This window comes from Scomber japonicus, chromosome 19, assembly GCF_027409825.1.
Source record: "Scomber japonicus isolate fScoJap1 chromosome 19, fScoJap1.pri, whole genome shotgun sequence".
NCBI lineage: Eukaryota > Metazoa > Chordata > Actinopteri > Scombriformes > Scombridae > Scomber > Scomber japonicus.
Window position 1 is genome coordinate 2,018,708 of NC_070596.1, and position 27,450 is coordinate 2,046,157.

The window sequence follows — 27,450 nt, forward strand, 5'->3', positions numbered from 1 at the left end:
ATATATATATCTAGTATATTAAAAGATGACTCTTGTATTTCAAGTAATCTGTGAGCTAAGCAATGTAAAAAAAAATGTTACAACTGCTCCCAGCCTCCCCTAATTTACACGTTTGGGTTTTGTTTATGTATGTGTTATCTTTTATTTACCACAGCATCAGTGATGGAGGTTGGGGAAGGGGTGGTGGGGCAGTGTGTGATGACAAAGATGATGATGAAGATGAGGCACAGGGGGATGAGAGAAGTAGACTCTCGCGATAGTAGCTATCAGAGTGGCTCCTGTAAAGATGGCAGGCAGCAGCATCCGAGGCCGGCGGAGCAGCCGGATGAGAGGTGAGCACCATTTTTTTCTGCTCTTCACTTGACAGCAGTCTGAGCATGACTTCAAATACATGAATTATCATCAGCGGCGAGATCGTGTCCGGCTTGTCATCAGCTGACCCCATTTATAACTTTGAGTTTGTGCTGACAGGTCGGACTGACAGCGGTGAGGAACACGTCCCGCTGGATCTGTCCAGAGGTAGGTGCCAAATCTGTCACCCTCACATGAAGCCTCAGCCACAGGTAGCAGTGCTGTCGCTCTCTCTCTCTCTCTCTCTGTCTCTCTCTCTCTCTCTCTGCTGCTCTTACCGGTGGTGTGTCATTGTGTTTTTCTGTGTAGGGACGTTTTCTTTGATGATGTCATACTCTTAACTTGGTGTTAAATGCTTTGGCTTTTACGCGCATGTTTAGTTTGCGTCTGTGCCAAACGCACAAAGTCATCACTGTCAAGCTGCCAAGTACTCCCGCTCCAGTCAGAACTTACAAACATGTACTGACTCTTTCAATACAAAAACCTTGTATTGCTATTAATAAACGCAGCTAGTATCGATTAAAAAAACAAACAAATAAAGTGTACAAAAGAGGAAAGAACATCATCACTCTCTTTTAAAGTGTTGAACTGGCTGATCCTGCACCTTAAAATAAAGCCAGCTATTGAAAAGTACATACATTTATTTTATTCATTTTAAACTGGCAGATATATTTGAGATCACTCTTGTTAACTTCATGCAGCTTCCAATAAACAAAACTGCAAAGGGAGGATGAGCAGTAGAGTAGTGTTGACATCACAATATGTACTGAACATCATGCACCTGACACTGGATCCTTTTAATATTAAATGAAAGAATGTATTTACAGTTGACACATATTGGGGAATTGAAACCAGGCAAACCAAGCATGATCAAATGAATAAATGTTGCTGCCAGAAAACGAATGAACTCATTGTTCATGCTGTTAACGTCGCTTCTTGGTAGAGTCATCCTGAGCTTGTTATCTCCCAGGCAGAACTTATGTGAGGTGAAAAGTGGGGGAAGACTGATGGGATACTGTCCAGAAATGAACTGATTTGAAAGGTTTTGGTTTTAAAGCAATGCGGAGATTTAGATCACTAGATTAGATGTGCATGATATAGATTTAAATGGGTGAATAAATAGATATTTTGTGGGATAATGATTAGAAATAGAAACATTTATATGCTTTGTGTTGGCTGTAGCATTCCTTAGAGAGGTGGATTGCACTGGGGAAATGTACTGGCTGTGGGCCTGCTTAGTGTTATTTATTCAGAGGCGGACAGAGTACACAGCTTCCTTACTTGAGTAAAAGTACAGATACCTCTTGCTAAATTTTACTCAAGTACAAGTAAAAGTACTACGGTAAGATGTCTACTTAGGTAAGGGACTGAAGTACTTGTTTTTAAAAGTACTTGAGTATCAAGAGTACAAGAGTACATTTTCTAAATATTGCATTACTACTGCCACAGTGTTTACATTTATGTATAGAAATGTCCTAGATGGAGTTATGACAAATGTTAATGTTAATACCTTGGAGAATGTAAAAGGAATTGAAAGTAAAATCAAGTCATTTTCATCCCGGGCTGAGATGGACCTGCTGCGTCTTCTTCCATTGTTGACTGAAGGTGATTGCTGATAGGCTGTCCCAATCAGTGGTGCCTACACAATCCAATCACATTTGAGAGGGAAATGACAAATTGAGTTGTTTTTTTGGGGTTTTTTTTGTAGAAGTAACAGGTACTCACGGTTATGGATAGAAATGTAGCGGAGTAAAGAGTACAATATTTGCCTCTCAAATGTACTTGAGTAAAGTCATGAGTACTCCCCAAAAAAAGTGAATTCAGACATTTTCTTCTAAACACATTAAATAGGTCATAAATGTATTTCTAAAAAATGTGTAAAAAGCATTTCAACCATTTAGATTTGAATTGTGGAGCTAGGCTTCACAAACTGTGTTTCAACATTTCTGTGTTCAGGATTTAGTGGGCGGGTCTGAAAAGCACCATTGTGTAACGTAACGCGGCGGTGATTAGCATAAACCCGTTCTTGCTGCTGTAGAGGTATAAATTAGGGATCGACCGATATGGTTTTTGAAGGGCCGATACCGATTATTAGTAATCAAGGAAACCGATAACCGATATTTAGAACCGATATTCATTTGCAGTAAAAATTTAAATTTTGGTGTCAAAATTTAGAATAACACAGTTGGGATTAGACTGAATACAGTATACTGTTTGTTTGTTTGTTATGTTACACTGTGAAAATCTGTGACCTTAAACTTTTGTAGAATAACACAAACTCTGATGCAAATCTTTGTTGAAATGGTTCAAGCAATTGTTTTATTATATATAACAAAAAGTGCAGAGATCTCTTAAAGTTCAACAGGTTCAGCTCTTAATCTGTAGGCTACTTGCTGTACCCATATGTTGCTATGTCTTCTTTTTATGAAATAAAGGAGCTCCAGGTCATGTTCACTTGATCATTCTTTTTTTTTCTTTTTTTTTTGCTGTGGTGCTATTTATTTATTTTTAGACGCGTAATCATTCAAGCTATTTGCATAATTGTGTCACACTTGATGTGAATATAGGCAGGCAGGTTGGTCCAAATGTTTTCATTGAAACTGATCATAATAAGGTTGTGGTGTCTTTAAAACTTCACTATAGAGTATTTTTATTGCAACTTCGACATTTTCTGTTGCCTTGCCTTCACACAGCACTGTTTGAAGGCAAGGCTGCTGCTTCACGGAGCAGTCCTCTCCTCTCTTCTCTGTGGCGCCGCATCGAGAAGCTGCAGTGTTGATTGCAGTGGGCGCTGTAGGCGGGACATTGTTACACAGCCAAGAGTGGTGACTTCAGGCAGAGAGAGACGGCTGCATAAGAGCCAAAGGAGCGTGTTTTAAAATAAACTTAAACTTGTTATCGTTGGAAAAAACGGCCGATGCCGATTATCATAAAAATGCGGAATATAGGACGATATTATCGGCCATGCCGATTATTGGTCGATCCTTAGTATAAATACATTCAGCACACACTACAACGACAACAGTCTACAGTTAGCCAGTTAGCCGAGCTAGCCGCCGAGTTAGCAGCAGAAAGCTCTCAGATGTAGCATCCTTGTTTCTGGTAGAGGTGCTGACTTTGATTGACATATGACACTTGGTAGGGGGCGGGGCTTCAGAGAACTAGGCGGGCACTCCCACAGCGTTTGGGAGCAGAGAAAGAGGCTGAGTTTTACACAATTTTGAAGCCTAATTTCATATATTTGGTGATTTTTTTAATCATTCAAATTTGGCAGGGTGGTTAACAACACACTTTTCTGTGGTATGTCAAACTCAGAACACATATTTATTCTTACTTTACACTGACTTTAATACAAAAAGCTCTCCTTGTCAAACTTCCTGAGTACCTGACATTATTCATTTTTGTCAATTTCACACTGCACTAGATCCCAAGACTATTTGGACCTTGAAAATCAGTGTGTGAGTACTGAAATTGGGAAATTGGCTTTTAAACATTAAGCTCCACACTAGTGGAACTTGCAGAAGATAGTCAAATTAGACAGATGCCTTTTAATCATTTTACGTCTCTTTTAGCTTTTATTGCCTTATTGTGTTTCATATTATGTGTTTTGTTGGCTTTTATATATAGCCTTTATTTTTTTTTTTAAATTTCTTTTCTTTTAATTTTATATTACTAATTGTGTATGTGTTCACTTTTACTTAGATTATTGTTTCTTACATTTTATATTATTTATTTATATATTTTATATATAAAAGAGAGCTTGTTCTCAATGGCCTACACTGTGTAAATAGAGGTTTAAATGAAAATGAATGAATAACAGTTTTATTGTGCAGTAGCTGATTATTCCAGTGGTGGACTGTTCCACACCAGAGAGAAAACTGTAGACCCTTTTATACCTGACAGTGTACAATAGTATTTGTTGTTCCAGTTTAATGTGTTTAACAAGTGTTTAAATTCAAATGTATTTTTATCATCTGAAAGCAATATTGTTTTCATTTTCCCGTTAAGATGTTTTGTCTGTACGTAATGTAGTGCGTGTAGTAAAAATGTGTGACTTTGAACTAAAAGCCATGCTCTTATTCACTGATTTCAGATCCTGCAGAGAACCTTCGTGAAATCCTTCAAAATGTTGCAAAGCAGCAAGGAGTCTCCAATATGTGCAAGCTCGGTCACCTGAACAACTTCGTAAAGGTTTGTTGAAATAACACTAAAAGCGTAAAGCACCACTTGCAAATCCTGAGGCTGGAGACAATGAAAAGACCATAGCGAACTATGGCGTCATTCAAAAACCCTTGTGAGCATGAATATGATCAGTTATCATTAAGTGATACCCTGTATTTAAGGGTGGAGCTAAGAGAAAGCTCATGGCAAGACATTCTGACTATAATTTAAAGGTACCCTAAGTTTCTGTTTTTTATGAGTGGATCCCCATTTTATTTATCACATGCCAAGAATGTGTAATCAAAGGCAAGGAAGAAGACAACTGTAAACTAGTTAACATTGATGTAAACAATAGTTTGGCTTTGCAAATGTTTTATGAGGAAGGAAATGTATTGATATTTATTTTGTTAGGCCTTGAGGATTCACACAATGAGTTTTGGTGAGTAACACTCAATGTAAACTTAACTTTTGTTTGTTTTTTTAAAAGATTCATTTTAGGGCTTATTTGCCTTTATAAAACAGTGGATTTGCAGGGAGACCAACAGGAAATAGAGAGAGAGAGAGAGAGAGAGAGAGAGAGAGAGAGAGAGAGAGAGAGAGAGAGAGAGAGAGAGAGAGAGAGAGAGAGAGAGAGAGAATGACCTGCAGCATAGGTCCCTGACCTGACTCAAACCAGGGACGCTGCAATTATGTGGCATGTGCTTTAACCACTTGACCACCAGGGCGCTCCAACTTTTGTTTGTTTAAAAGAAAACACGACAGGGCACTTTAATAGATATCTATTAATTCTCAAATACCTTGTAGCAAGTGTTTTATGAGCTGTCTGTGCCCTGGGTTTAGCCTGTCAGGCTTCACGTGGTAAAGATATTATATTTATACACTACCAAACAGCAACAACATACCCACACCCTCGACCAAAGTGTCAATGACCAACTGACTGACTGGCAGGGCAAAGTATCAGTGAACAGGCTCTGAGTGCATACTGTAGGTGGCTTGTATTCACCAAAGTAATCTTCTCCTTTCTCCCATAGCTTCTCTGCAGTGTGGGCCACTCAGAGGAGAAGCTTGGTTTTACATATGACGAAATAAGTATTTGGTGAGTATTTAGATATATAAGCCTTGCTGAATCTCTTAGCTCACAGCTCATTAGATGGACTTCCTTGATTATGATGAAAAGTTTAAGAGTTCTTAATCCATATTTCCCATGATTTTCCCCTCCCAAGTCTTCGATTAGCATTGTTGAACGAGGCTAAGGAAGTACGTGCAGCTGGGTTACGAGCTCTGCGTTACCTGATCAGAGACAGCACCATACTAGAGAAGGTGCTTTGTCACCAAGTGGACTATTTGATTGCAAGGTGAGTGAAAAATTAGGTTTGAAAGACAAATGTTGTTGCTGACACTTCCTAAAGCCCTTTACATTGTATGATTTGTGAATGTCTGCTTAGAAATGTGATCACTTTAAGAGAGACGTGATGAAATCTTTGGTCGTCTCACAGTAAGACACATGTTGGAGCTTTAGTTACCAAAGACAGCCTATGGCTTCAGTACCAAATGTGACTGTTACTACAACCCATGTCTAGAAACCAACCAATTAGGAATGAAACACAGAATACACTGGGCCGTATAACATTTCCTAAGTGACATTTTTGTATAAAGTTAAGCGGATGAACGTGCTTCTTATTTCCATGTATAGAAATGTGTGTGATTTTGCTGTAGGTGTATAACGAGCTGACCAGATTTGCCTCTGGTCTCATACCTTTTTCAGTTTTTCATCATAGTGGTACAATTCACAAGTTCATAGGTTTAATGAGTGGTTGTCTTCAAGTAGTAACATTATTTTTGTAATTAATAACAGTTATCATTCTCCTTTACTTAACCTGTCCTCTTGATTCCATCCCAGGTGCATAGACATCCAGCAAAGCAATGAGGTTGAGAGAACACAGGCTCTCAGACTGGCGCGCAAGGTGAGATCTGTTGCCATTGAATGCTCTTCCTATCAGCTCTATAAGGGTTTTCACATAGTTGGATGACTGCTACTGTATATAGGTCCACCCATCAATCATCTGCCTTCTGTCTGACCTGATGTCAGATCTAGCTATATGCTGATGATACTGTGATCTATGAACACGGTTGAACAAACTTACAAATGCAATGAGCAGTAATAAAGCAGGTTGAAATCGACCATACTTTCAGTGAAATGTACCTAGATTCTAAGAATATTCTTTGTAAAAAAGGCTCCTAATCATATCAGGGCAAAAGCGGGTTGATATTAACGTTCTTTTAAAATTGTAGTTGCAGCTCTCTTTTATGAAATGATCCATCACATCTGTTATAGTTCGGATGTATCTGTATGTAATGTCTCAAGTACTGTCAAGTGTTGTCTGTATATACTGCTACATATGTATACTGCAATGTTTACACTGTAAATTATTCTTGTTTCAATGGACACTTCAATTCTAACATCCACGGTCAATCATGCATTGTAAACAAATAGTGTGTTATGGTTATGATTATGTTTACATCTCTAGTCTGTATTTTAATTTCATGTATTCGTATGTTTGACTTAGTTATTTAATGTTTGTTACTTATTGTACTGTCAGTGAAAAATAAGAGATGGCAAGATGAGCAATTCAAAAACTAGTGTTAAAAGCAGCATCAGGTTTGTTAAAATGTACATTTAGTATTTTTGTTGGTTTTATATAATTTGAAATGACATTTATACCATTTTTGACCAAAAGTAAGACTGAATGCTCCTGAAAATGTCAAATGGTGTAACCACAAAAGAATGATAAATATTCAAACTTTTATCCACCTACAGTTTATTTAAGTGGACTTTTAAACACTTAAAAATGTTTAAAAATGTTTCCTGATCTCCATGATTCTCCAGATGAAATGTAATATTTAGAACAATTGTATTTCATTAGCTTTATTTAATATAAAAGTTATAATGTAAGATCATGCCAAACTAGTTGATATGGTGTTTTATTGACTATTTACTGTTATTACAAAGTTTTTATGGTTACACCACTTAGACATTTTTGCCATAATCCTCTAATATATTCTCTCTAAATGGATTAAAAACAGAAATTTGATGCTGGGTCCACAAAAAAAAGAATGTGTGCAAGTTATTCATACGTTTATTTTCACATTTTAACCCTTTAAATTTAAACTAAACCTCATGGACACAAAAAAACCTCACTGACCCCTATATTTTAATATTTGATTGCATTTGTTTCTTTTACTCACCTACATCACTCTTATTATAATTTGATTTATATCAAGTAGCTGCTGTAACCTCCTCCACTTCAAACATTTATTATACAAAGAACAGTCAGTTATCAGACGCATCATTAGAGCAGATTGTATGACTTCTATCAGAAGAAGTGTCTTCACTTTTTTTCTACAGTGTCAAAAAATAGTATTTTCTACCAGTGCACATCAGAGAACTCACTCACTGTGCTTAGTGTTCTTTGGTAGGAATGTCAAAGCTGTGGTTTATTAATAATCAAACATGTCAACATTAGGATACGACCGAAGACAAAAATATCTCAGCCTGGCAAATGCGATGTCCTTGTCTCACGTTGTAAGCAGGTATGTGGTAAGCCGTGTCTTTGTAGCTGTGCAGTCAGTAAGTCACCTTCTCTGTTAATGCAAGAGTCCCTGGTGTGAGTCCCAGGGCGTCTGATTCAAACTTGCCTTCCATGTGGCAATTTATGCATATGGAATATTCCAAACTCCTCTGAAGATCATTTCATAACTGAACCCATTTTTAATATGAATTTTATACAGTAGATAGATACAGTATGTTGTTTTATACTATCTTTTAGGGTGCCTTTTTAATATCTGGACAAGAGACAGCAGATGCAATTTCTAATTCTGGCTCTAATAAACTAATAATAGTAAAAAATCCTAGTCATACTGTGTGTTTGTGCTGTGTCTTGATACAGATGATCACTGTGAATGCACTGCTTTTCCCTTCCTCTGTAACCAACTCCCTCATCGCCGTGGGCAACGACGGGCTGCATGAACAAGATCGTATGGTGCGGGCCTGCATTGCCATAATCTGTGAGCTCTGTGAGTAAAAACAAAGCGCATGCACACACACACACACACACACACACACACACACACACACACTTAGGCTCTGACGTCAGCAGTGTAACAGTGTTGGCAGAACTCTGTGTGGCCCCTTTATTCTGCAGCCTTGAAGAACCCTGTTGTGGTGGCGCAGCGGGGCGGTCTCAGCACCATTCTGAAGAGCGTGACCGACTGTCAGCTGAGTCGCATCAATGAAGCTCTCATCACCACCATCCTGCACCTCCTCAACCACCCTCACACAAGGCAGTACATTCGCTCGGACGTTGAGCTCGAGGTATCTCTTAAAGTCAGTGTAAAGTAAGAATAAATATGTGTTCTGAGTTTGACATACCACAGAAAAGTGTGTTGTTAACCACCCTGCCAAATTTGAATGATTAAAAAAGGTCGCCAAATATATGAAATTAGGCTTCAAAGTTGTGTAAAACTCAGCCTCTTTCTCTGCTCCCAAACGCTGTGGGAGTGTCCGCAAGTTCGCTGAAACCCCGCCCCCTACCAAGTGTCACCTGTCAATCAAAGTCGAGCTTTCTGCTGCTAACTCAGCGGCTAACTCGGCGGACTGTAGATTTTCAGACCCACCCACTAAATTCTGAACACAAACAATCTTGAAACACAGTTTGTGAAGCCTAGCTCCACAATTCAAATCTAAATGGTTGAAATGCTTTTTACACTTTTTTTTAGAAATACATTGATGACCTATTTAATGTGTTTAGAAGAAAATGTCTGAATTCGCTTTACACAGTCTTTAGCTATCGAATCTCTAAACTCCCAAAAATGTGAGCATTGTTATATTTCAAACACACATCTGTCTTTCTCAGCAAATCCTGGCCCCGTACACTGATTTCCACTACAGACACACTGCTAACATAGCAGAGGGGCAGCTCAGGTGAGTCCACAGAGGCTGTTGAAGCATAGCACATAAACCATGTTGGATGGTTTTTGTCATTTTAAAATCTTTGCATGTGTTTGTGTTTTCAGGGAGGACAGAGAGGCTCGATTCACGGCCAGTAAAATGTCTATAGTTGCTTCTTTTCGCTCCTGGTCAGGTAAGTGGTTGAATTTACAGTCAGTTTTGTATGTATACAACAAAGTCACCTCTTTACATCATGTGGCACTAAGAAGACCTTCTCCTTACTCTGCGTTGTCCTCATCTCTGAATGCCTCATTAACTCTGCATTGTTTATAGAATGACACACATTATGTAGAGTTATTGAGAAGGTGTGTTTATCTGTCTAACCTCACCCTCTGGTCCCTGTTCACCTTGCAGGCATCATTAACCTCTGCAAGTCAGGCAACTCTGGAATCCAGTCTCTTATTGGCTTGCTCTGTATACCAAATATGGAAGTGCGGGTAGGTGTTCAGTATAATGTAACAGAGCCATGTGTTTGTTTTGTGGAAGGACACAACCTTCACCCACCAGCTAAAGGCATTCGCTTTTTCATGAGCTTCTTTGTAAATACAGGCATTAAGTGTGACACATGAAGTGGGCCTTATTGCCCCTGAAAGATTTAATTTAAACTTAATTACCATTTCAATGTGGCACTTCCAAATGTGTTTTAAAAATGAGATTCTCCCAAACATATATGTATAATGTACAATATTTATATATATACCATATATGTTAAACTGAGTTTTAGGGACATTTTTTATAAAAGGATGCACAAGTCATGTAGAGTATTTACATCAGATATATTTGTGCAGTCATAAAATCCTGGTGTTTTATGCCAGCATGATATGGAAGTATTTTTCACTGTGCTTTATCACTCTGTAAAGTAGGTAAGTAGGTAGGGTAACTTTATTGATCCTCCTAGGGGGGAAATTCAAAATCAACACAACCGTATTCTTTAAAAGTGAAAAATAAAAATAAAATAAAATACTATATATAATAAAAACAGTCTCCAAATACTATATACAATAAACAATTCATATGCAATACAATTAGTGGGAGTGGGTTTACTGGGAGCATTTGTATGATGTGCTGTTGAAGTGAACTATGAAACTGAGACTAGACAGGGATCAGTTCACCAAAGTTATAGAAATAAAAATCTTCCTTAGTGGCTTGCAATAATATATATAGTTACAATATAGGTGAACTTAATGTTGTTGTATTCAGACATTAAAAGAATGACACATAAATGTTTCTACAGTGTGTACAGTTTGTATCACAACAACCTTCTAAATAGTCCAGATTTAGACATACTGCAGTAACCTATATAGTTGTCCACTTAATCAAAATGTATTTGGGTAGTTCTAGTCTGGTTCAAAGATCATTGAGAAGTCTAATGCTTGTCTAATTTGTTGATTAGTTGTAAGAAACTGTTATGCAGCATTACATTTTTGATTAAAATAAAAGAAGCCACTTCTAAATAAGGAACATTTATAAATCATGAAAATGAGTAAACATTATAATAGGGTTTGGTATTAAGCAGTAGCAGTTTATTCACTAAATGAGCTGGTGTACATGTGTTTGAGCAAATCAGCATAATTAAATACTCTGCTGTAATTATAAACTATAAGTATAGAGTAATTCATTTTCAGTTGGTTCAATTATTCCTAGCAGTTTATTTTATTCAGTTTTAAAGAGTTGAATTGAATACAGGCTGACTGCATAGTTAGAAGTCAGTCTGATAAATACTATCTATTACATCTTGTAAAAGCAGGTGTAAAACCCTTTTACTTTGTATTTTATGTATTAGAGTTGATACTGTTTGTTTAATGAATAATACTCAGGAGAACTAAGTCTGCTCGTGTCAACTTCCAAGCCTTTACTGCAGCAGAGGCACAGCAGTATGTTGAATACTGATCAATCAATCAATCAATTAACCAATCAAACTTTATTTATATAGCAGCTTTCATACAAGTTAATGTAGTTCAAAGTGCTTTACAGTTGGCTGACAAGTGGATAGTAAGACAGAAGAAATGAACAAGAGCAACATAAAGAAAAGGAATAAAAATGACGAAGGAGCAAAAACAAAGAACTAATTATGAAGAAAAAGAAAAAAAAGATTTTTGTTTTTATCCTTATGCCTAACACTTTGTTTGTGGCCTTGTGTATGTTTGCAATATAACTGAACAATGCCTTTTTTTTAAGGATAAATAGAATCAAATGAAACACTTTGACCCTGCTGAAATCAAGTCTTTTCTTCCACAGAAAGCTTTGTTAGAGGTGTTGTATGACATCTTCCAGCTAACCATACCTGTAGCAACTGCAGACTTCACTGAAGCACTTATTAGTGTAGGTGGGTATGTAATGACATGATGACATCACCTTCATTAACTTCTTTCTTGAAATCCTGAATTCAAATCTTAAGCTTATTTGTAACCATTTCACCTTTAGATCCCAGTAAATTTCAAGAGAGCTGGAGGTTATCTGATGGATTTGTGGCCTCTGAGGCTAAAACGCTTCTCCCACATCGATCATGCTCAAGGTAAGAATGTAGACGGTCATGTTTTGGCCAAATGTGCTGAAGACAGGTGAGATTCTCTGATTGAAACTGTATCTTATTCTGCTCCAGACCGGATCTGATGGACAACTACCAAGCTCTGGTGCTTTCTGCCTTCATCAAGAGTGGATTACTAGAGGTACAATCATGTCTGTGTGTTGATCAGCCTGTCAGTGTTTGTATCACACTCTATCTGTCCTTCACAGGGTCTTGTTGAGGTGATAACAAGCAGTGATGACACCATATCCATACGTGCTACCATCTTGGTGGGAGAACTCCTCCATATGGTACCCGCTCCTCTCTCTCTCCTCTTGTGTTCCATTTACGGACAGAATACACACCAGAAATGTGATTTTTGTGTAAACTTGATTTTGCCCCAAACAGGCCAACACCATCCTCCCTCACAGTCACAGCCACCACCTACACTGCTTACCCAGCCTCATGAACATGGCGGCCTCCTTTGACATCGCTCCGGGCCAGAGAGTGTGAGTACTTCCTCCTGGGTGTGCTGATGTTGCAACAGGTTTAGCAAAGCATCTTTGCATCTCTGTCCATTATGCAGAACCAATGTGGTAAATAGAAAATGTAATTCTTTTAGACGGGCGAGTGCTGCAGTCAACCACCTGAAAAGCTTTCACGAGAAGAAGAAGCGAGGACCCAAACCTCACAGTCTCTTCTTGAACCACATCCTCAGCACATCAGGAGAATCACATTGCTCCCGAGAACAGCACTTTAAACCTCAGAGAGACATTTTCATTGTCAAGGTACAGAGATGACAGATTCCTGTTGTGTATCTCACACACTCAACCAGGACTCTGTTGTTTTTCTGCTAAACTCAAGGAGATTATCAGGAAATCTTCATATACAGTATGGGTTTAAAAGAAAATATGAGTACTGATACTAGGGAACTGTATGTTTATTGGAGATGTTTGAGGATGTGTGTTTTGGGGTAAACATCATGACTGCAAACAGAGGAGATAGTTGTTTCTGTACCAGGTGTCAGGTTCACGTCATGTGATCTATTTTGCCATATGCAAGTGCTGTCAAACAGACCATGACAAGTTCTCAGTGATTCATTGTGCTACAGGCTAATTTTCTGTGTGTGTGTGTGTGTGTGTGTGTGTGTGTGTGTGTGTGTGTCTCTGTGTGTGTGTGTGTGTGTGTGTGTGTGTGTGTGTGTGTGTGTGTGTGTGTGTGTGTGTGTGTGTGTGCGTGCGTGTGTGAGTGTGTGTGTGTGTGTGTGTGTGTGTAAAGAATTGAATTAGTAGAAATACTCTTCACCAGCTTTCACAAATTTGACAACAGTATAATGGTTCACACCATTACAACAGAACAACAGAAACACATGATCTTAACTCTTACATAATGTTCATAGTCTGACTCATAATTAGCCTCTACACCAATTTTAATTAATAATTCCTCATCAGTCATTAATAAATGTTAAATTAATCTTTCACAATCACTATTTTATTGCCTAGAAAAACATCATATAGAATATGATGAATACAACATGTTTGAATGCTGATTTTTGAAATTTATTATAAATACAGGTTAACATTTGTACGGTGCATTTTATTTCCATTTTTGTATACTGTGGGTTTTATTAGGAAAAGTCTGGCTAAAAGAAATGTTTTATGTTGTTTTTACAGCTCTCAAATGTAAAAAAAAAAAAAAAGGGTTGAATTTGACCCTGGACAGTATGTAAGAGTTAACAGTGAAGTAACATGCAAATACAGGAAACACATCTAAATGCAGAGACACACTGCAAATAGTTTTCTTTATTTTCAGGACTTGCTGTATTTTGTTATGTTTTCTGTGTTTATTGTGCTGCTCATGTTTCTCAATGATGAGCCCATATTCATCTCTCCTTCAAATCTCCTGGCAAACACAAATGAAACAACAATAAGGCAAAATACCCTACTTCATTTCTACACAGCAATTGAAAGTATTCTCACATCATGCATAATAACTGTTCAGACATTCAAACCCACAAAAGAAAAAAGTCAAATCATCTTAGACTCAACCTGCACATTACCTATTATCTGAAACAGTTTTTCCCCCACTGCAACACGGACCCTGAACTCCTCACGCCTAACCCCACCCACTGTTCTCTGAGCCAATGAGCTGTAACTGTTGTGTTGTTTTGTTTGTAGTGGCACTGTGTCGGCTATGTGTGGATACAAACTCAACATACTTGGTGGAATTAGCTAAAATCATAAAATTGGAATTATTGCTCAGAAATTAATCCTGAATTCTGAACTATGGAGCCGATGAAAACCAAATCCATCTCTCAATAAGTGGATCAGTTATTTAACCCTTTATTGGGTGAATAACTATATTTGGTAACTTCTGTAAACATCCAAAATATCCTCCTCATGTCTCTCTGTGAGGTTGTAGAACTATGTGGAGTTTTTATACATAGACTTTTTGGAAAAAGTTTTAACCGAGACCAGTGAGGAACCATATATGTCAACATAATTTTATTTATTTTTTTAACAGTCAAAAAAGCAAAAAAATCATGTTATATCCACCCAATAACTCTTTATGACTTAAATTGCAGATTTCTTAGTATGCAAAATAAATTGTGCATGCTGTGTAGCATTAACTACTAAGTGTAACTAAAGCCAGCTGTGTTCATCCTGTAGGAGAATGAAGACACTCTAATGACAAACATAAGAGATTGCCACATCCTCAACCATGAGAGCCACCTGGACTGGAACTGGTGCCTTATTGGAACCATTTTAAAGGTAAAACACATGCAGGTCTCATTCCAGAAACAGGCCTGTAATGCATTTTTGATCTTGTAGGCCTTGTTTAAACCTTTCCACAGTTATCCAGCTAGTATTGATGTGGAATACAAGGTGCTTTTCATGATTTTAACTTCTCATTTGTGTTTTATTTTTGTCTTTAGTCCCAAAATGTTGGTCTGCGTAGCAATAAGGATGAACTAACACATAAGTAAGTATGGCACATGTTCTCATGTGATCACACATTTGATTTTCAGCAAGTCACATAGCTTGCTTTTATGTTCTTGTATGTTCTTGTGTGTGTGTGTGTGTGTGTGTGTGTGTGTGTGTGTGTGTGTGTGTGTGTGTGTGTGTGTGTGTGTGTGGTTCATGTTTCCGGGCAGGTTTGTGAAGAAGCTGCTTTTCTTCTACAAGCCCAGCAGTAAGCTGTATGGCAGTCTGGAGCTCGAGCATCCCAAGGCCAGACAGCTCACTGTGGTTGGCTCTCAGTTCATAGAGTTCCTCCTGGCATCTGAGGAGGTGAGAGGGAACAGCATGTTGTAAGAAGTAGCATTTAATATTTTCAGGTGTCTGGAAAGGTGTGGAAATGTTCCGGTTTTAAAACAAGGTTCATAGCTCTGTATTTTGAGGATAGCTTGTTTGGTTCCTCTTTAAAGCAGTTGATTTTAACTGTGTTTATACAAAAACGTGTCAACTGTGAAAGAAGGTGCTCTGCTTGTCTAATCAAATTAAGGTTGTATTTGTTTAAATGCTGTTTAAACATTGCTAATGTAGGTGAGTGGCTGCTTTTGGATGGGAAACTTACATTGCCAAGAACAAAGAAGCATAACTCTCCAGGTTCACATTAAGTGTTTTTTTCTTCTTAGAACTAGAAATAGCCCTATTGAAACTATCAGGTTCAGCAGGAACCTAATGAAACACGTTGTAATCCATTACTTGCTCACTTGCTCTGGTTTTGATGTTGAATTTTTATTCTTTTTTTTTTTGTGAGACTCTCGTGAGTTCCCCAATAATCAATCATTGAGGCACTCTATTACAGTGTTTTGATTTTGCAGTTGTGCGCAAAAATGTAACATTATAAAAGGACATTAGCTTTCTTCTTGTTATTAGTTTGTTTCACTCGTACAGCATGTTCTGTATATTCTTTAATATTCCAAAATTTTCCCCACAGTCGTCTGGGTCTACGGCACCCAGTGTCACACGTGAATCTTTTCGGCCCAAGCGGGAAACAAACCCCAGTCTCCAACATGATAGTCAGGCATCAGCAGATTGGATAGAACTTAAACATTTAAATGTTTTAAATTTATGAAATTTGAAAATTGGGCTCCATATGTCCCTGGTTATATCAATGCTCAAAGCCCATGTGCTGTGCCGTATCAGATGCATTGGTCAGCCCAATGAGGAGAAAAGCCTGGTCTACCTGAGCTTGTGAGTGCAAAAAGACAGCCCAATCAGGACAGCATTGTGCCCGCCCCAGTGCTTAATTTGTAAATTATTGCTCATGAGGGACTTTCACTCGTAGCCTCACAGAGGTACCAGGACACCACACATGTCTGAGGGACGGAGGGCTGTGGAACATAGGGTCTAAATTTTAATAATCTCTTAGAAACGTGGGAACACAGAGACGTGAGAACATAGAGCTGTGGGACCATAGACACACTCCTGTATTTTAATGTTTGTATGTAACAGAGACAGAAAGATCTTAAAGTGATATTGGTCTTAGGTTGGTTTAAAAATTGTAAAATTGACTCTAGGGAGCCCCCTGGTGGTTGTGTGGTTAGAGTGCATGCCATATAATTCCTACTATCCCTGTTTCCTGTTAGCATCTCTGCCAGTTACTATCTGAATAAAGCAAATAAGCCCAAAATAAACCTTAAAAAATAAAAAATTGCAGACTTTGTTGGAATGGGACAGGACTCATCATCATCATCATCATCATACAAAAATGCAAACATATCATATCATCATCATCATCATCATACAAAAATGCAAACATACATAAAGTTCACTGTCCTCTTTTTGAATGAAAACATATATTAAAAGAACATCAAAAACAAGAAAACAGATTTTAAAAAATCCATTTGACCTATGAGTTGACCAATCAGTTGCATCTGTTACATCTGATGCCACTTATTTAATCAGACTTCACCTCTATTACTGTCAAAAAAGAGGAGGCCCAGACTTCTTTCCCATTAGTTTATAAATGACCCGTTCAAATGTCATCACTTGTCATTAGTTTGATCCATTCCTTAAAACCACATAGACTGAATGACTTCCAGTGTCTCAATATTATTCTACGTCATGTTGTAGTTGCCAAACGTACCCATAACCTCTGTCTTCCAGTCACAATGTGTCGTCTGGTAACAGACCCAGAATACAAAAGCTAGGGACTAGCTCGTGAGATATAGGAGAGTAATAACCCCTTCCCACAGGTGTTCATTTTTTCACTTGAATAGGAAAAGGTTTGTCTTATAAAAGAAAGTTGGTCTCATGGTTTCTAAACTGCTGTCCTTGCAGTTTTAATCCACTGCAAATTCAGTCCACACTGTTTGGATTTTCTTTTAGCGTATAACAAAAGAAACAATGTGAAACAATATTACAAACTTGCTTGACATTAAACTGAAGCCAACAGAATTTCACCCATCTCCTAATCCACTTGTCTTTGGTGGTCTGTTAGGATGGTCAGGCATACCTGGAGGACCTGGTGAAGGACATCATCCAGTGTCTGTTCTCCTCTGCTCCACCCAAACCTAACTGCAGTGTGCAGGGCAGGGGTCTGCTAACCACACTCAGCCAGCACTACTTTCTCTTCCTGGGCATCCTGTCAGCTCACCCACACAGTGTCAAGATACTAGAGAAGTGCAGTGTCTTTCAGTGGTGAGCAGCTACTGTAAAGCTCATTTTGAATGTGTGTTAGCAGATACTATGCTTGCTTTTTAACATTTACACATTCAGATCTTAATACTCGGTTCATTTCCTTTGTCACTGTCATTATGTCTGTAACCAGCTGCTCCTTTGCGTTCTCTTCTCCCAGCTTGTTGAACCTGTGTACTCTGAAGAACCAGGAGCTGCTGCTGAAGCTGACGGTCTCCACGCTGGACTACAGTCGAGACGGTTTGGCTCGAGTCATCCTGTCAAAAATCCTCACCGCTGCCACCGATGTAAGATTTAAACACAGTTGTCTGACAGCACTCTATAATTTAACCAGAGAAGCACTGACGGTTTGTGTGGTATATAAATCAATTATGAACAGAGTGTGCTGGTAGCTGAGTGGTTACAGTGCAGTTACAGTACCATATATATGCAACATCCCTGGTTGGAATCTGGACCTTTGTTGCATGTCATACCCACTTCTATCTCATCCCTGGTTACCTGTCAGTCACTATCTTACTAATAAAAGCAAAAACAGCCCTAACCCTAACCCTAACCCAAAGAAAAAATGACTCACTAATGATCACTTACTTGCTGTCAGTGTTGTTCTCCTTACATTCATTTTTATTTCTATTGTTTTTACCCAATACAGTTGTGACTCTTACTATCAACATAACTCTATTCACCCAGAGATGTTTTTTTTTTTTAGCTGTGTGAACTTCTCATCTATGTCTAATCATGTTGACATAGTCCTGCAGGTTGTATGCCACTAAGCACCTGCGGGTTCTTCTGCGTGCCAACGTGGAGTTCTTCAGTAACTGGGGCATCGAGCTCCTGGTCACTCAGCTTCATGACCGTAATAAGGCCATTTCCAAAGAGGCGCTGGACATCCTGGACGAAGCCTGTGAAGACCAGGTGAGGGAGCACACCGCACAATAAGCATGAAGCATGAAACAGTGAGTTTTATTAACGTGACTTTGTAATCAGACAACCTCAAATGTGTTCAGGCCAACCTTCATGCACTGATAGAGATGAAACCCGCTCTCACACACCTGGGGGACAAAGGCATGCTACTGCTGCTCAGGTAAAAATATCCACCACTGTCTGACTGTGACATCATCTTTAAAGACAGTGTAAAGTGAATTCAGACATTTTCTTCTAAACAAATTAAATAGGTCATGAATGTATTTCTAAAAAATGTGTAAAAAGCATTTCAACCATTTAGATTTGAATTGTGGAGCTAGGCTTCACAAACGTGTGTGTTTCAAGATTTCTGTTTTCAGGATTTAGTGGGCGGATCTGAAAATCACTGCAGCGTTACGTAACCCGGTGGTGATTAGCATAAACCCGCCCCTGTGGTTATAGGTATAAATACATTCAGCACACACTACTACTACTACTACAGTCTACAGTTAGCCAGTTAGCTGAGTTAGCCGCCGAGCTAGCCGCCGAATTAGCTGCTGAGTTACCAGCTGAGCTAGCCATCGAGCTACCAACTGAGCTAGCTGCTGAGCTACCAGCTCAGCTAGCCGCCGAGTTAGCAGCAGAAAGCTCTCAAGCTTAGTGTCCATGTTTCTGGTAGAAGTGGTGACTTTGACTGGCAGGTGACACTGAGTCTGCTGAGTTTCAGCAGACTCAGCGTTTGGGAGCAGAGAAAGAGGCTGATTTTTACACAACTTTGAAGCCTAATTTCAAATTTGGCAGCACTTTTGTGTGGTATGTCAAACTCAGAACACATATTTATTCTTACTTTACATGGACTTTAAGACAAAACAACTCTCACCTTTTGTCTCTGTTGCTACCAGGTTTTTATCTATCCCAAAAGGCTTCTCCTACCTCAATGACAGAGGATATATCACTAAACAGATGGAGAAATGGCAAACGGTACAGTTCAACCAGCATACATCCATCACTTTGTTTGTTTCTGGTTTGAACAACATTTTTGAAATTGCTGCTCCATGTTTGTGTGTGTGGCTCTGCAGGAGTATAACCTGAAGTATGTGGACATGATAGAGGAGCAGCTCAATGAAGCTCTCACCACGTACCGCAAGCCTGTGAATGGAGACAACTACGTACGCCGCAGCAACCAAAGGTCACTCACCTACACACTGCTTACTGTGTTTCATATTGTGCTTGAGTATGAACACATCATTTCTGATATGCATTTTAGCTGTCAGCCACAAAAACAAGATGATATAGAAAAAATACCTTCCTATCATGGCCAGATCTACCATACGGGCAATCTGGGTACGATATTTGTTTTGATAATAATTAGGAAGCCTAGTATGTCCTAAACAAAATATGGAGTTATTCCCATATTTCAAAGGAGGAAAGGACTTAACAATCTTTTTTTTCTTTCCTTTTTTTAACTTTACATCTAAAATTGTGTTTTTACAGGAATTAATATTCCTTTTTAAATGCAGATAAAAAGAAATCCTTATGGTAACATAATAGTACTCTTTGCTTGTGTGTGGCACGCAGGTTACAGAGGCCAAATGTTTATCTTCCTGTGCACCTATACGGCCAACTGGTTCATGATAAGACTGGCTGCCAGCTGCTTGAAGCTCAGGTACGAACATCTGTCTTGCATTTCACAGATTTCGATGTTGCTACACAGGTGACACAAATACAGTACACTGTAAATTCCTCAAAGCTTTACCTGAGTGTTTGGAGTGTGTTTGCAGAAGAGGCACTGTTTGCTGAGCATGAATATGATGTTTAGTGCTAGATCTTGGTTATAACTTGTGCGATACTTTTCCAGACTTTCTGATTATGGAGCATTTAGAAAGAAATCATTGGATCTCATGAAGGAAGATTTTGGTATTCTTATACAAACTTTTCTTACTTTTTTGTGTGAATCTTGTTTGTCTTTTACTGCGCAAACTTGTCATAAATTGTTTGTTTTAACCTGATGAATGTCACCTGCTCATACTGAGGTGCAGGTACATGAGATTTGACCGTTATCTTCCATTATCAATGCCTCCAAATTTCTATACAAGACAGCCATGATGCACATCACACTGATATGTTGAATTACTTTATACTTAATTTGAATTTTTTCTTTAAACATTTTTTTAGTTTGAATGTTTTGGTCTATGTTGGACTGTGTTTCTGCATTGTCAAGTGTGGTGCCTTCAAGGACAATAAAATGTGGGTTTCGCAAAATACTCCCACCTACCACATTACACTAACGACAGGGAAAAGCCAACACTAAAACATCATACTATCATACTAAATACTTTAAAATATAATTATATTTTATTTTAATTATTATATTAAGACTAAGTAAAGAGATATGTTAGTGCACTAACTTGTCTTTGCTGCTAATCTGGCCATAAACCTAACCACAGGTGATTTAGTTTTCAGAAATCATGGTGATTTTTGAGTAGACATTCTTTTGTCAGATTCTAATCACATCCAGGAAAGATCAAAGACGCTGTTCCTAAATGTGGTGCTTATATTGATATGTTCTATGTTCGTGTTCTTTTCTCTTCCTCCTGTAGAATGTGGTTTCTGATTTGAGCTCTAGTGTTCGATCTCCAGCCCTGGACAAATGGGAGGGCATCAAACAGCTGAAGGCAGCACTTTGGGCTTTGGTCAGCAATTGCAATTTCTCTATTTTTAATTTTATTTTTTTAATATGTCATTTTAAGAAAAGGAAATCCAAAGTTGATGGTTACAAGTTGCCTTCTCTATAGGGAAACATAGGCTCATCAAACTGGGGTCTGAACCTGCTGTTGGAGGAGGCGGTGATCCCTGACATAGTGGTTCTGGCTCATCACTGTGAGGTTCTGTCTATCAGAGGGTAAGTAGGGCTTCTAACCTGCTTCACTTTGTTTCCACTCTGCTCATGGTGTAAAATAACAAATCCGTTAACTTAAAGAAAGAAATGGCCACAGTGATGCCCCTAGATAAAATAGAGCTATAATATATATATATATATATATATATATATATATATATATATATATATATATATATATATATATATATATATATATATATATATATATATAAGCTCCTTCCACACATAACATTTGAACAGCACAGTCCTTATTTCAGAGAGCACAAAAAGTAAGTATAAAATGCACTTCCTGTGGAGAATGTGTGTGAATGACAGCTGAAATAAATCACAAAGCATTGCTGATAGTGCTACAGATGTGTTTAGAATCCACATCTGTAAACCTTTGCTGAATTTGGTTACCATGGAATATTACCTTTGAGAGATATATAAGGCAAGGAAATATAAATAATGTATGCTTCAATATGCTGTTACATTCTCACAGAGAACTTGTGTACCAAGTTTGGCTTGATTAAAGACAACAGAATTGCAGAAATATCATGTTATGATGTTCATGTAGCGCCCCCTGTGGGTAGAATTGTATCAAATGTTACACACTTGTGCAGTGAGCCTGTATGTGGGTCAGTGACAAATCAGGGTTGGCAAGATGAGAAATTCGAAAATGTCTTTAAAAAAGCAGCATCATGTTTATTAATATCTATACTTTATGTTTTTGTTGGTTTCGTGTCATTTGAAATGGCATTTGCACCACTTTTTTTTTTTTTTTACCAAAAGTAAGACTGAATGCTCCTACTACGTCTTTTCCAACATTTATCAAATATGTTTAAACATCATGCATTACATTAAACCAGTCTGATCATTAGGGCAGACCTTTTCTATACCATCGCTCTCTCAGTGTCACATGGTCTCCAACATGCTGTCTGCCTTATATTTGACTGTTTAAGTGCTGGTGTTATAAAATATCTGACCATATCTTTCCATCTCTCCAAGATACTGCTTATCCTTTTGGTTTTCCCATTCCTCCAATGACATTGACTGTTTTCCTCCCTTTTCTACTTTTCTTCTATATAAGATTTGTTCACTCCACATAACTCTTTATATTTTAGAAGTAGCTCTGAGAACTGGATCAGCTTTGTATACCGGAATAAAAAAACTCTTAATATGCCGTAACTTGATGCAGATTTTTTCCAGATTGTCCTTATCTGAGACCCAATGTCAACCAAAAAAACTTGAGAGATGTCATGTATGGTCTGTGGTTTCTGTGTAGGGCCTGTCTGTATGTGCTGGGTCTCATCAGTAAGACCAAGCAGGGCTGTGACACATTGAAGCAGCAGGGATGGGATGCTGTGAAGCATAACCGTAACATGCGATGGCCTGTGGTACCTGAGGAGGTTGAGCCACAGACCAAACCCTACAACCTGCTACCCTCTGCCCCCAGCACCCTTAGCCTCACCGAGTCCATCAACTCCAGGCACAACAGCGAGAGTGACTCAGTGCAACCCGGTAAGCCCAATTTCTCTAATGAAGTCATAGAATAATGTGATTACTTTGATAACTGTAATAAAAAGCTGCTGTGTTATGTGCAGGTGAGTATATACTAGATGATGACAGGCTAGAAGACTTCTCAGAGGAGCCTTTGAATATCAACCCTAAGCCGATGAAGGATCGAAGCCCCTTCAACAAGCTGGCCTCAAGCCGCTTCCGTAACCGCCTTCTCCACTCACTGTCTCTCCCTGGAAAGAATTCCCGCACCACCCCTAACCCTAAAGGGAGCAGCCAAGGCCAGGCAGGGAAACAGAGGCTCACTGCTGCAGAACCTGCTAGCTTCTCATTTGAAGCTGCAGATACTTTCCCAGTTTACAACAATGGCCACATGTCTAAAAGCCCCTCAGGTGGTAGGGAGACCTCCTCTGTGTGGAGTAGAGCCACAGTGAATTGTGGAAGCACCCCCAGCATTGAGGAGGGGGATCTGGATGAGTCAGAGGTCCAGACAGTCAAGAATCAGCAGGAGCAGAGCAGCTACGAGCGTTTGGCTGAAGATGGGCCTCCAGGTGGCAGTAGAGCTCAGTTTAAAAGCCGCAGCCACAGCTTTAACACAGACACCACCACAAGCGGTATCAGCTCCATGAACTCCAGCCCCTCCAGGGAGACTCTGCCCTCCAGCATGGACACTGACTGTGTCAGCCTCAACACTGTGATAAGCACCCAAACCGTCCAGAACATGCACTCAGCGACAGGCCGACCCTGCTCCACACCGCTCTCAATTCCCAAGTCCTGCTCCACCTCTCTCATACGTCCTGGCGTGTCTCACACTTTGCCTCGCCGAGCCAAGTCTCTCAAGTCTCCATCAGCAACCACCCTGAGCAGCTTAGCTGACAGCAGCCTCATGTACTCCAGCTCCAGAGATGCAATGGGGTACACCACGCTAAAGCACTCCAACTCTCACAATGGTTGCACAAGTCCTCGTGACGCTCTGGGCTACGCCACCCTGAGGAGGCTGCAACACCAACGCATCCAACCATCTCTGTCCCACAGTGAGGCCATACTCTTCACTGATGCCATCACCATGAATACAGGCAGTCTGGACTCCAGACGCATGCCACAAAGGTACACATAATGTTTAAAATTTCATAATTATCATTATTATTATTTATTGTCTGGAAATAAATCATGATTTAACACATGTTTAATATAACAGCTATCAGAGTAGGATTATATTAATGATCCTGGTGTAGGAGCTGCTTATATCTCTCTCTATAAAAGACATGCAATGGAAAAAGGAACATTTGCTTTAACAAGTTCAACTATGTAATTTCAGATTTCAAAGAGTTTAATGACATTTCAAAATAAAAAAATACTCCTAGTAGAAGTAGACAGGCACATTCTTATTGCCCAATATGTATCAACATACCACAACCTGAGGGACAGACACACAGCACACACACTAATGTAATGTGGCCAGCCATGTAGATGTTTAAAATACTGATGATGGTGTTTCAATAACTTGTAAGTTACTGCTTTTGTTCAAGTGGAATAAAGTGAGCACACACAAATGATCTCCTTAAAACGTTGATATTATATATTTAGACATTAAAATGTGAACTTCTCTCAAGAAAATAGGAGTCATTCATTTGATGGAGGTTTTTAGTGCATTTAAAGGACAAGTCTTGAATGTATCTGAGGAAGCGTAAAACACAGACTGTATGTAGGTGATAATGTAAAACAAGAGAAGTGAAAACCATACCTTACCTGTGTGTGTCGGGGTCCCTCTCTCTCTCAGAGTCTTGAGAGCTCTGAGTTTTGCGTCTCTGGATAAAGAAGACCTGCTGAGCCCCATCAACCAAAGCACACTGCAGCGCTCCTCTTCTGTACGCTCCATAGTGTCCTCTGCCACCTTTGGCTCCTCTGATGACTACATAGGCCTCGCCTTGCCTGTTAATATCAACAACATGTTCCAGGTAATAATACGTGGGAGTTCATTTTTTTAACAAAACACAAAAAAACATCTGAGATTTTTTAAAAACGTAAACTGATTCTGACTCTTTCAGATTCAAGAAAAACCGTATTTCCAAAAAAGGATGAGCCCACCTTCTGAGGAGCGCTCTGCTAAATTCTTCTCTGGAGACTCTGATGGTGAGAAAAGTGAAGAAACAAGACACTAACTACACACAGCATGCTCACATTTGCAGTTAGATCACAGCATGTTTACATATACATATACTGTATATACCACCCAGCTGTTTCATGCAGTAGCTGTGTGATGAGTCTCTTTTTCCTTGTTAAGATGGAATCTAATGGAGATCAATTTTATTTATTTAGTGTTATTGTTTTAGTTTTGTTTAAATTAGTAATGAAATAGCAGAAATGTGAATACTTTTCACATATTTCACAGATGTTATGTTTTATTAACTTTTCTCATTTAAATGAATTATTGAATTTTTAGGTATTTTAAAGCTACTGTCAAAAGTAGTTTTTTTGATACATTTTGAATTAGCGTAATAAACTACTGATATCTAACAAAATTAGCGTAATAAACTACTGATATCTAACAAAATTAGCGTCATAAACTACTGATATCTAACAAAATTAGCATCATAAACTACTGATATCTAACAAAATTAGCGTAATAAACTACTGATATCTAACAAAATTAGCGTCATAAACTACTGATATCTAACAAAATTAGCATCATAAACTACTGATATCTAACAAAATTAGCGTCATAAACTACTGATATCTAACAAAATTAGCATCATAAACTACTGATATCTAACAAAATTAGCGTCATAAACTACTGATATCTAACAAAATTAGCATCATAAACTACTGATATCTAACAAAATTAGCGTCATAAACTACTGATATCTAACAAAATTAGCGTCATAAACTACTGATATCTAACAAAATTAGCATCATAAACTACTGATATTTGACAAAATTGTCCTCTAACAGAAAGGCTTTTAATAGGACTCGATGATGTAAGCAGTTATATGATTTTGACATTTCATTTTAAAATCTAATTTGACACCTATGTAAGCACATGGCTTTGGTCTCAATATCTGAAATGTAATTATTATTAATTTCAAGGAATTCTTATAAATTTTACCATGTTTTCTAGGGTTACACCATGGGACATATAAACTGAGAAAACCTGACTAAGTCCAAAAAACATCAGTTTATGAGTTATTGTTAAGAGCTTCTAACTTTGTCAGGCAGCAGTTGTGATCATCAGGGTCCTTCTCTGTAAAACCACTTCCTGTTATATGGCCTAAGTCACAATTTTAACATAATGGCCTCTTATATGGTGGTTACACTTTGAGACACTTCATGTGGTTCACTTGACTTGATTAAATGACAGATTAAATGTAATATAGAACAATTGTATTCCATTAACCTTTACTTAATATGAAAAAGTTATAATGTAAGATCGTGCCAAACTAGTTGATATGGTGTTTTATTGAGAATTTGAGGGGTTTTAAGCAAGTATCATTTTTTTGGTTCAAGTTTTTATGGTTACACCACTTAGACATTTTTGCCATAATCCTCTAATATATTCTCTCAAAATGGATTAAAAGCAGAAATGTTATACTCGCTCCGCAAGAAAAGAATCTGTGTAATGTATTCATGCATATATTTTCAAATTTTAACCCCTTTAAATTGGACTAAACCACAGGGACACGTCAAGTAGCGTCACGTCATTAACCCATATACATACACATACACATATACATAAATACATGTGTGTGTGTTTTGTGTGTTGTCAGACCCCAGTGATGAATGTGAGCCACCAAAGCTTCACTCTCAGCTCAGTATCACTGAGATGATGGCGGTAAGCCAGGCAGAACAGCGGCAGATGCTCGGCTCAGAGGAGACAGGTCTGCGAGAGCACAACGTCGACAACTGTCTGTACTGCTCTGGACTGTCTGTGCCCGGCTTCAGTTCTCAAAACAGCAACTCAGGTACGATCCTCTTTTTGGAAAAACTGACTAACAAACCGCACTTCCAAATTGTCATGCAGTCATATTATGTCATATTCTGATTGGTTTGTTTGTAGGCATGGATCATAGCAGCAGTCTTATTTTGACAATTTGGGCTTAAATTTTTGGCATTGTCAAAAATGTAACTTTGGTCACAAAATCTCCACATTGGCCATCAGTGGATTAGTCTCAGTGTGATCTAGGAACACTATTTTGGATTGATGACCAAAGATTTGACCACATTTCTCACGATTGTCAAATTCTCAGATAGATGAAAATCACAATGTGAAAAAAAGGCTGTTAGAGTTAGTTCTATAGTTGAGCTTGTGTTTTCTCTCTTCTTCAGATCTCACAGAGGGGAATTCATTGTCAGAGTGGTGCACTCTGCCTTCAGCAAACCATCCAGAGGTCATGGTCCAGGTCAAGTTGTCGGGGGAATCTGGATGCAGTGACTGTGGATCTGTGGGTAGTGGTCGCAGCACAGAACTTGTTTTGGGTAGGTG

At 38.5% G+C, this 27,450-nt stretch overlaps 1 protein-coding gene across 1 annotated transcript in view; it reads left to right on the forward strand.

The window, feature by feature from the left end:
• The first annotated feature begins 208 nt into the window (after positions 1–208).
• LOC128379721 (rapamycin-insensitive companion of mTOR-like) overlaps positions 209–27,450 on the forward strand; it is a 29,367-nt gene continuing 2,125 nt past the window's right edge. The window contains exons 1-36 of the mRNA XM_053339344.1: positions 209–332; positions 472–519; positions 4,445–4,542; positions 5,544–5,608; positions 5,736–5,867; positions 6,413–6,476; positions 8,460–8,586; positions 8,715–8,884; positions 9,426–9,493; positions 9,586–9,653; positions 9,875–9,957; positions 11,759–11,846; positions 11,945–12,035; positions 12,123–12,189; positions 12,257–12,337; positions 12,435–12,535; positions 12,649–12,814; positions 14,696–14,797; positions 14,962–15,008; positions 15,181–15,316; positions 17,475–17,674; positions 17,832–17,958; positions 18,419–18,583; positions 18,676–18,752; positions 19,474–19,552; positions 19,651–19,760; positions 20,150–20,237; positions 21,172–21,264; positions 21,367–21,473; positions 22,738–22,973; positions 23,057–23,900; positions 23,964–24,077; positions 24,751–24,928; positions 25,019–25,130; positions 26,759–26,929; positions 27,294–27,443. Coding sequence (XP_053195319.1) covers positions 287–332; positions 472–519; positions 4,445–4,542; positions 5,544–5,608; positions 5,736–5,867; positions 6,413–6,476; positions 8,460–8,586; positions 8,715–8,884; positions 9,426–9,493; positions 9,586–9,653; positions 9,875–9,957; positions 11,759–11,846; positions 11,945–12,035; positions 12,123–12,189; positions 12,257–12,337; positions 12,435–12,535; positions 12,649–12,814; positions 14,696–14,797; positions 14,962–15,008; positions 15,181–15,316; positions 17,475–17,674; positions 17,832–17,958; positions 18,419–18,583; positions 18,676–18,752; positions 19,474–19,552; positions 19,651–19,760; positions 20,150–20,237; positions 21,172–21,264; positions 21,367–21,473; positions 22,738–22,973; positions 23,057–23,900; positions 23,964–24,077; positions 24,751–24,928; positions 25,019–25,130; positions 26,759–26,929; positions 27,294–27,443 — 4,699 coding nt within the window. The 5' untranslated portion in view covers positions 209–286. The remainder of the gene's footprint in view (positions 333–471; positions 520–4,444; positions 4,543–5,543; positions 5,609–5,735; positions 5,868–6,412; positions 6,477–8,459; positions 8,587–8,714; positions 8,885–9,425; positions 9,494–9,585; positions 9,654–9,874; positions 9,958–11,758; positions 11,847–11,944; positions 12,036–12,122; positions 12,190–12,256; positions 12,338–12,434; positions 12,536–12,648; positions 12,815–14,695; positions 14,798–14,961; positions 15,009–15,180; positions 15,317–17,474; positions 17,675–17,831; positions 17,959–18,418; positions 18,584–18,675; positions 18,753–19,473; positions 19,553–19,650; positions 19,761–20,149; positions 20,238–21,171; positions 21,265–21,366; positions 21,474–22,737; positions 22,974–23,056; positions 23,901–23,963; positions 24,078–24,750; positions 24,929–25,018; positions 25,131–26,758; positions 26,930–27,293; positions 27,444–27,450) is intronic.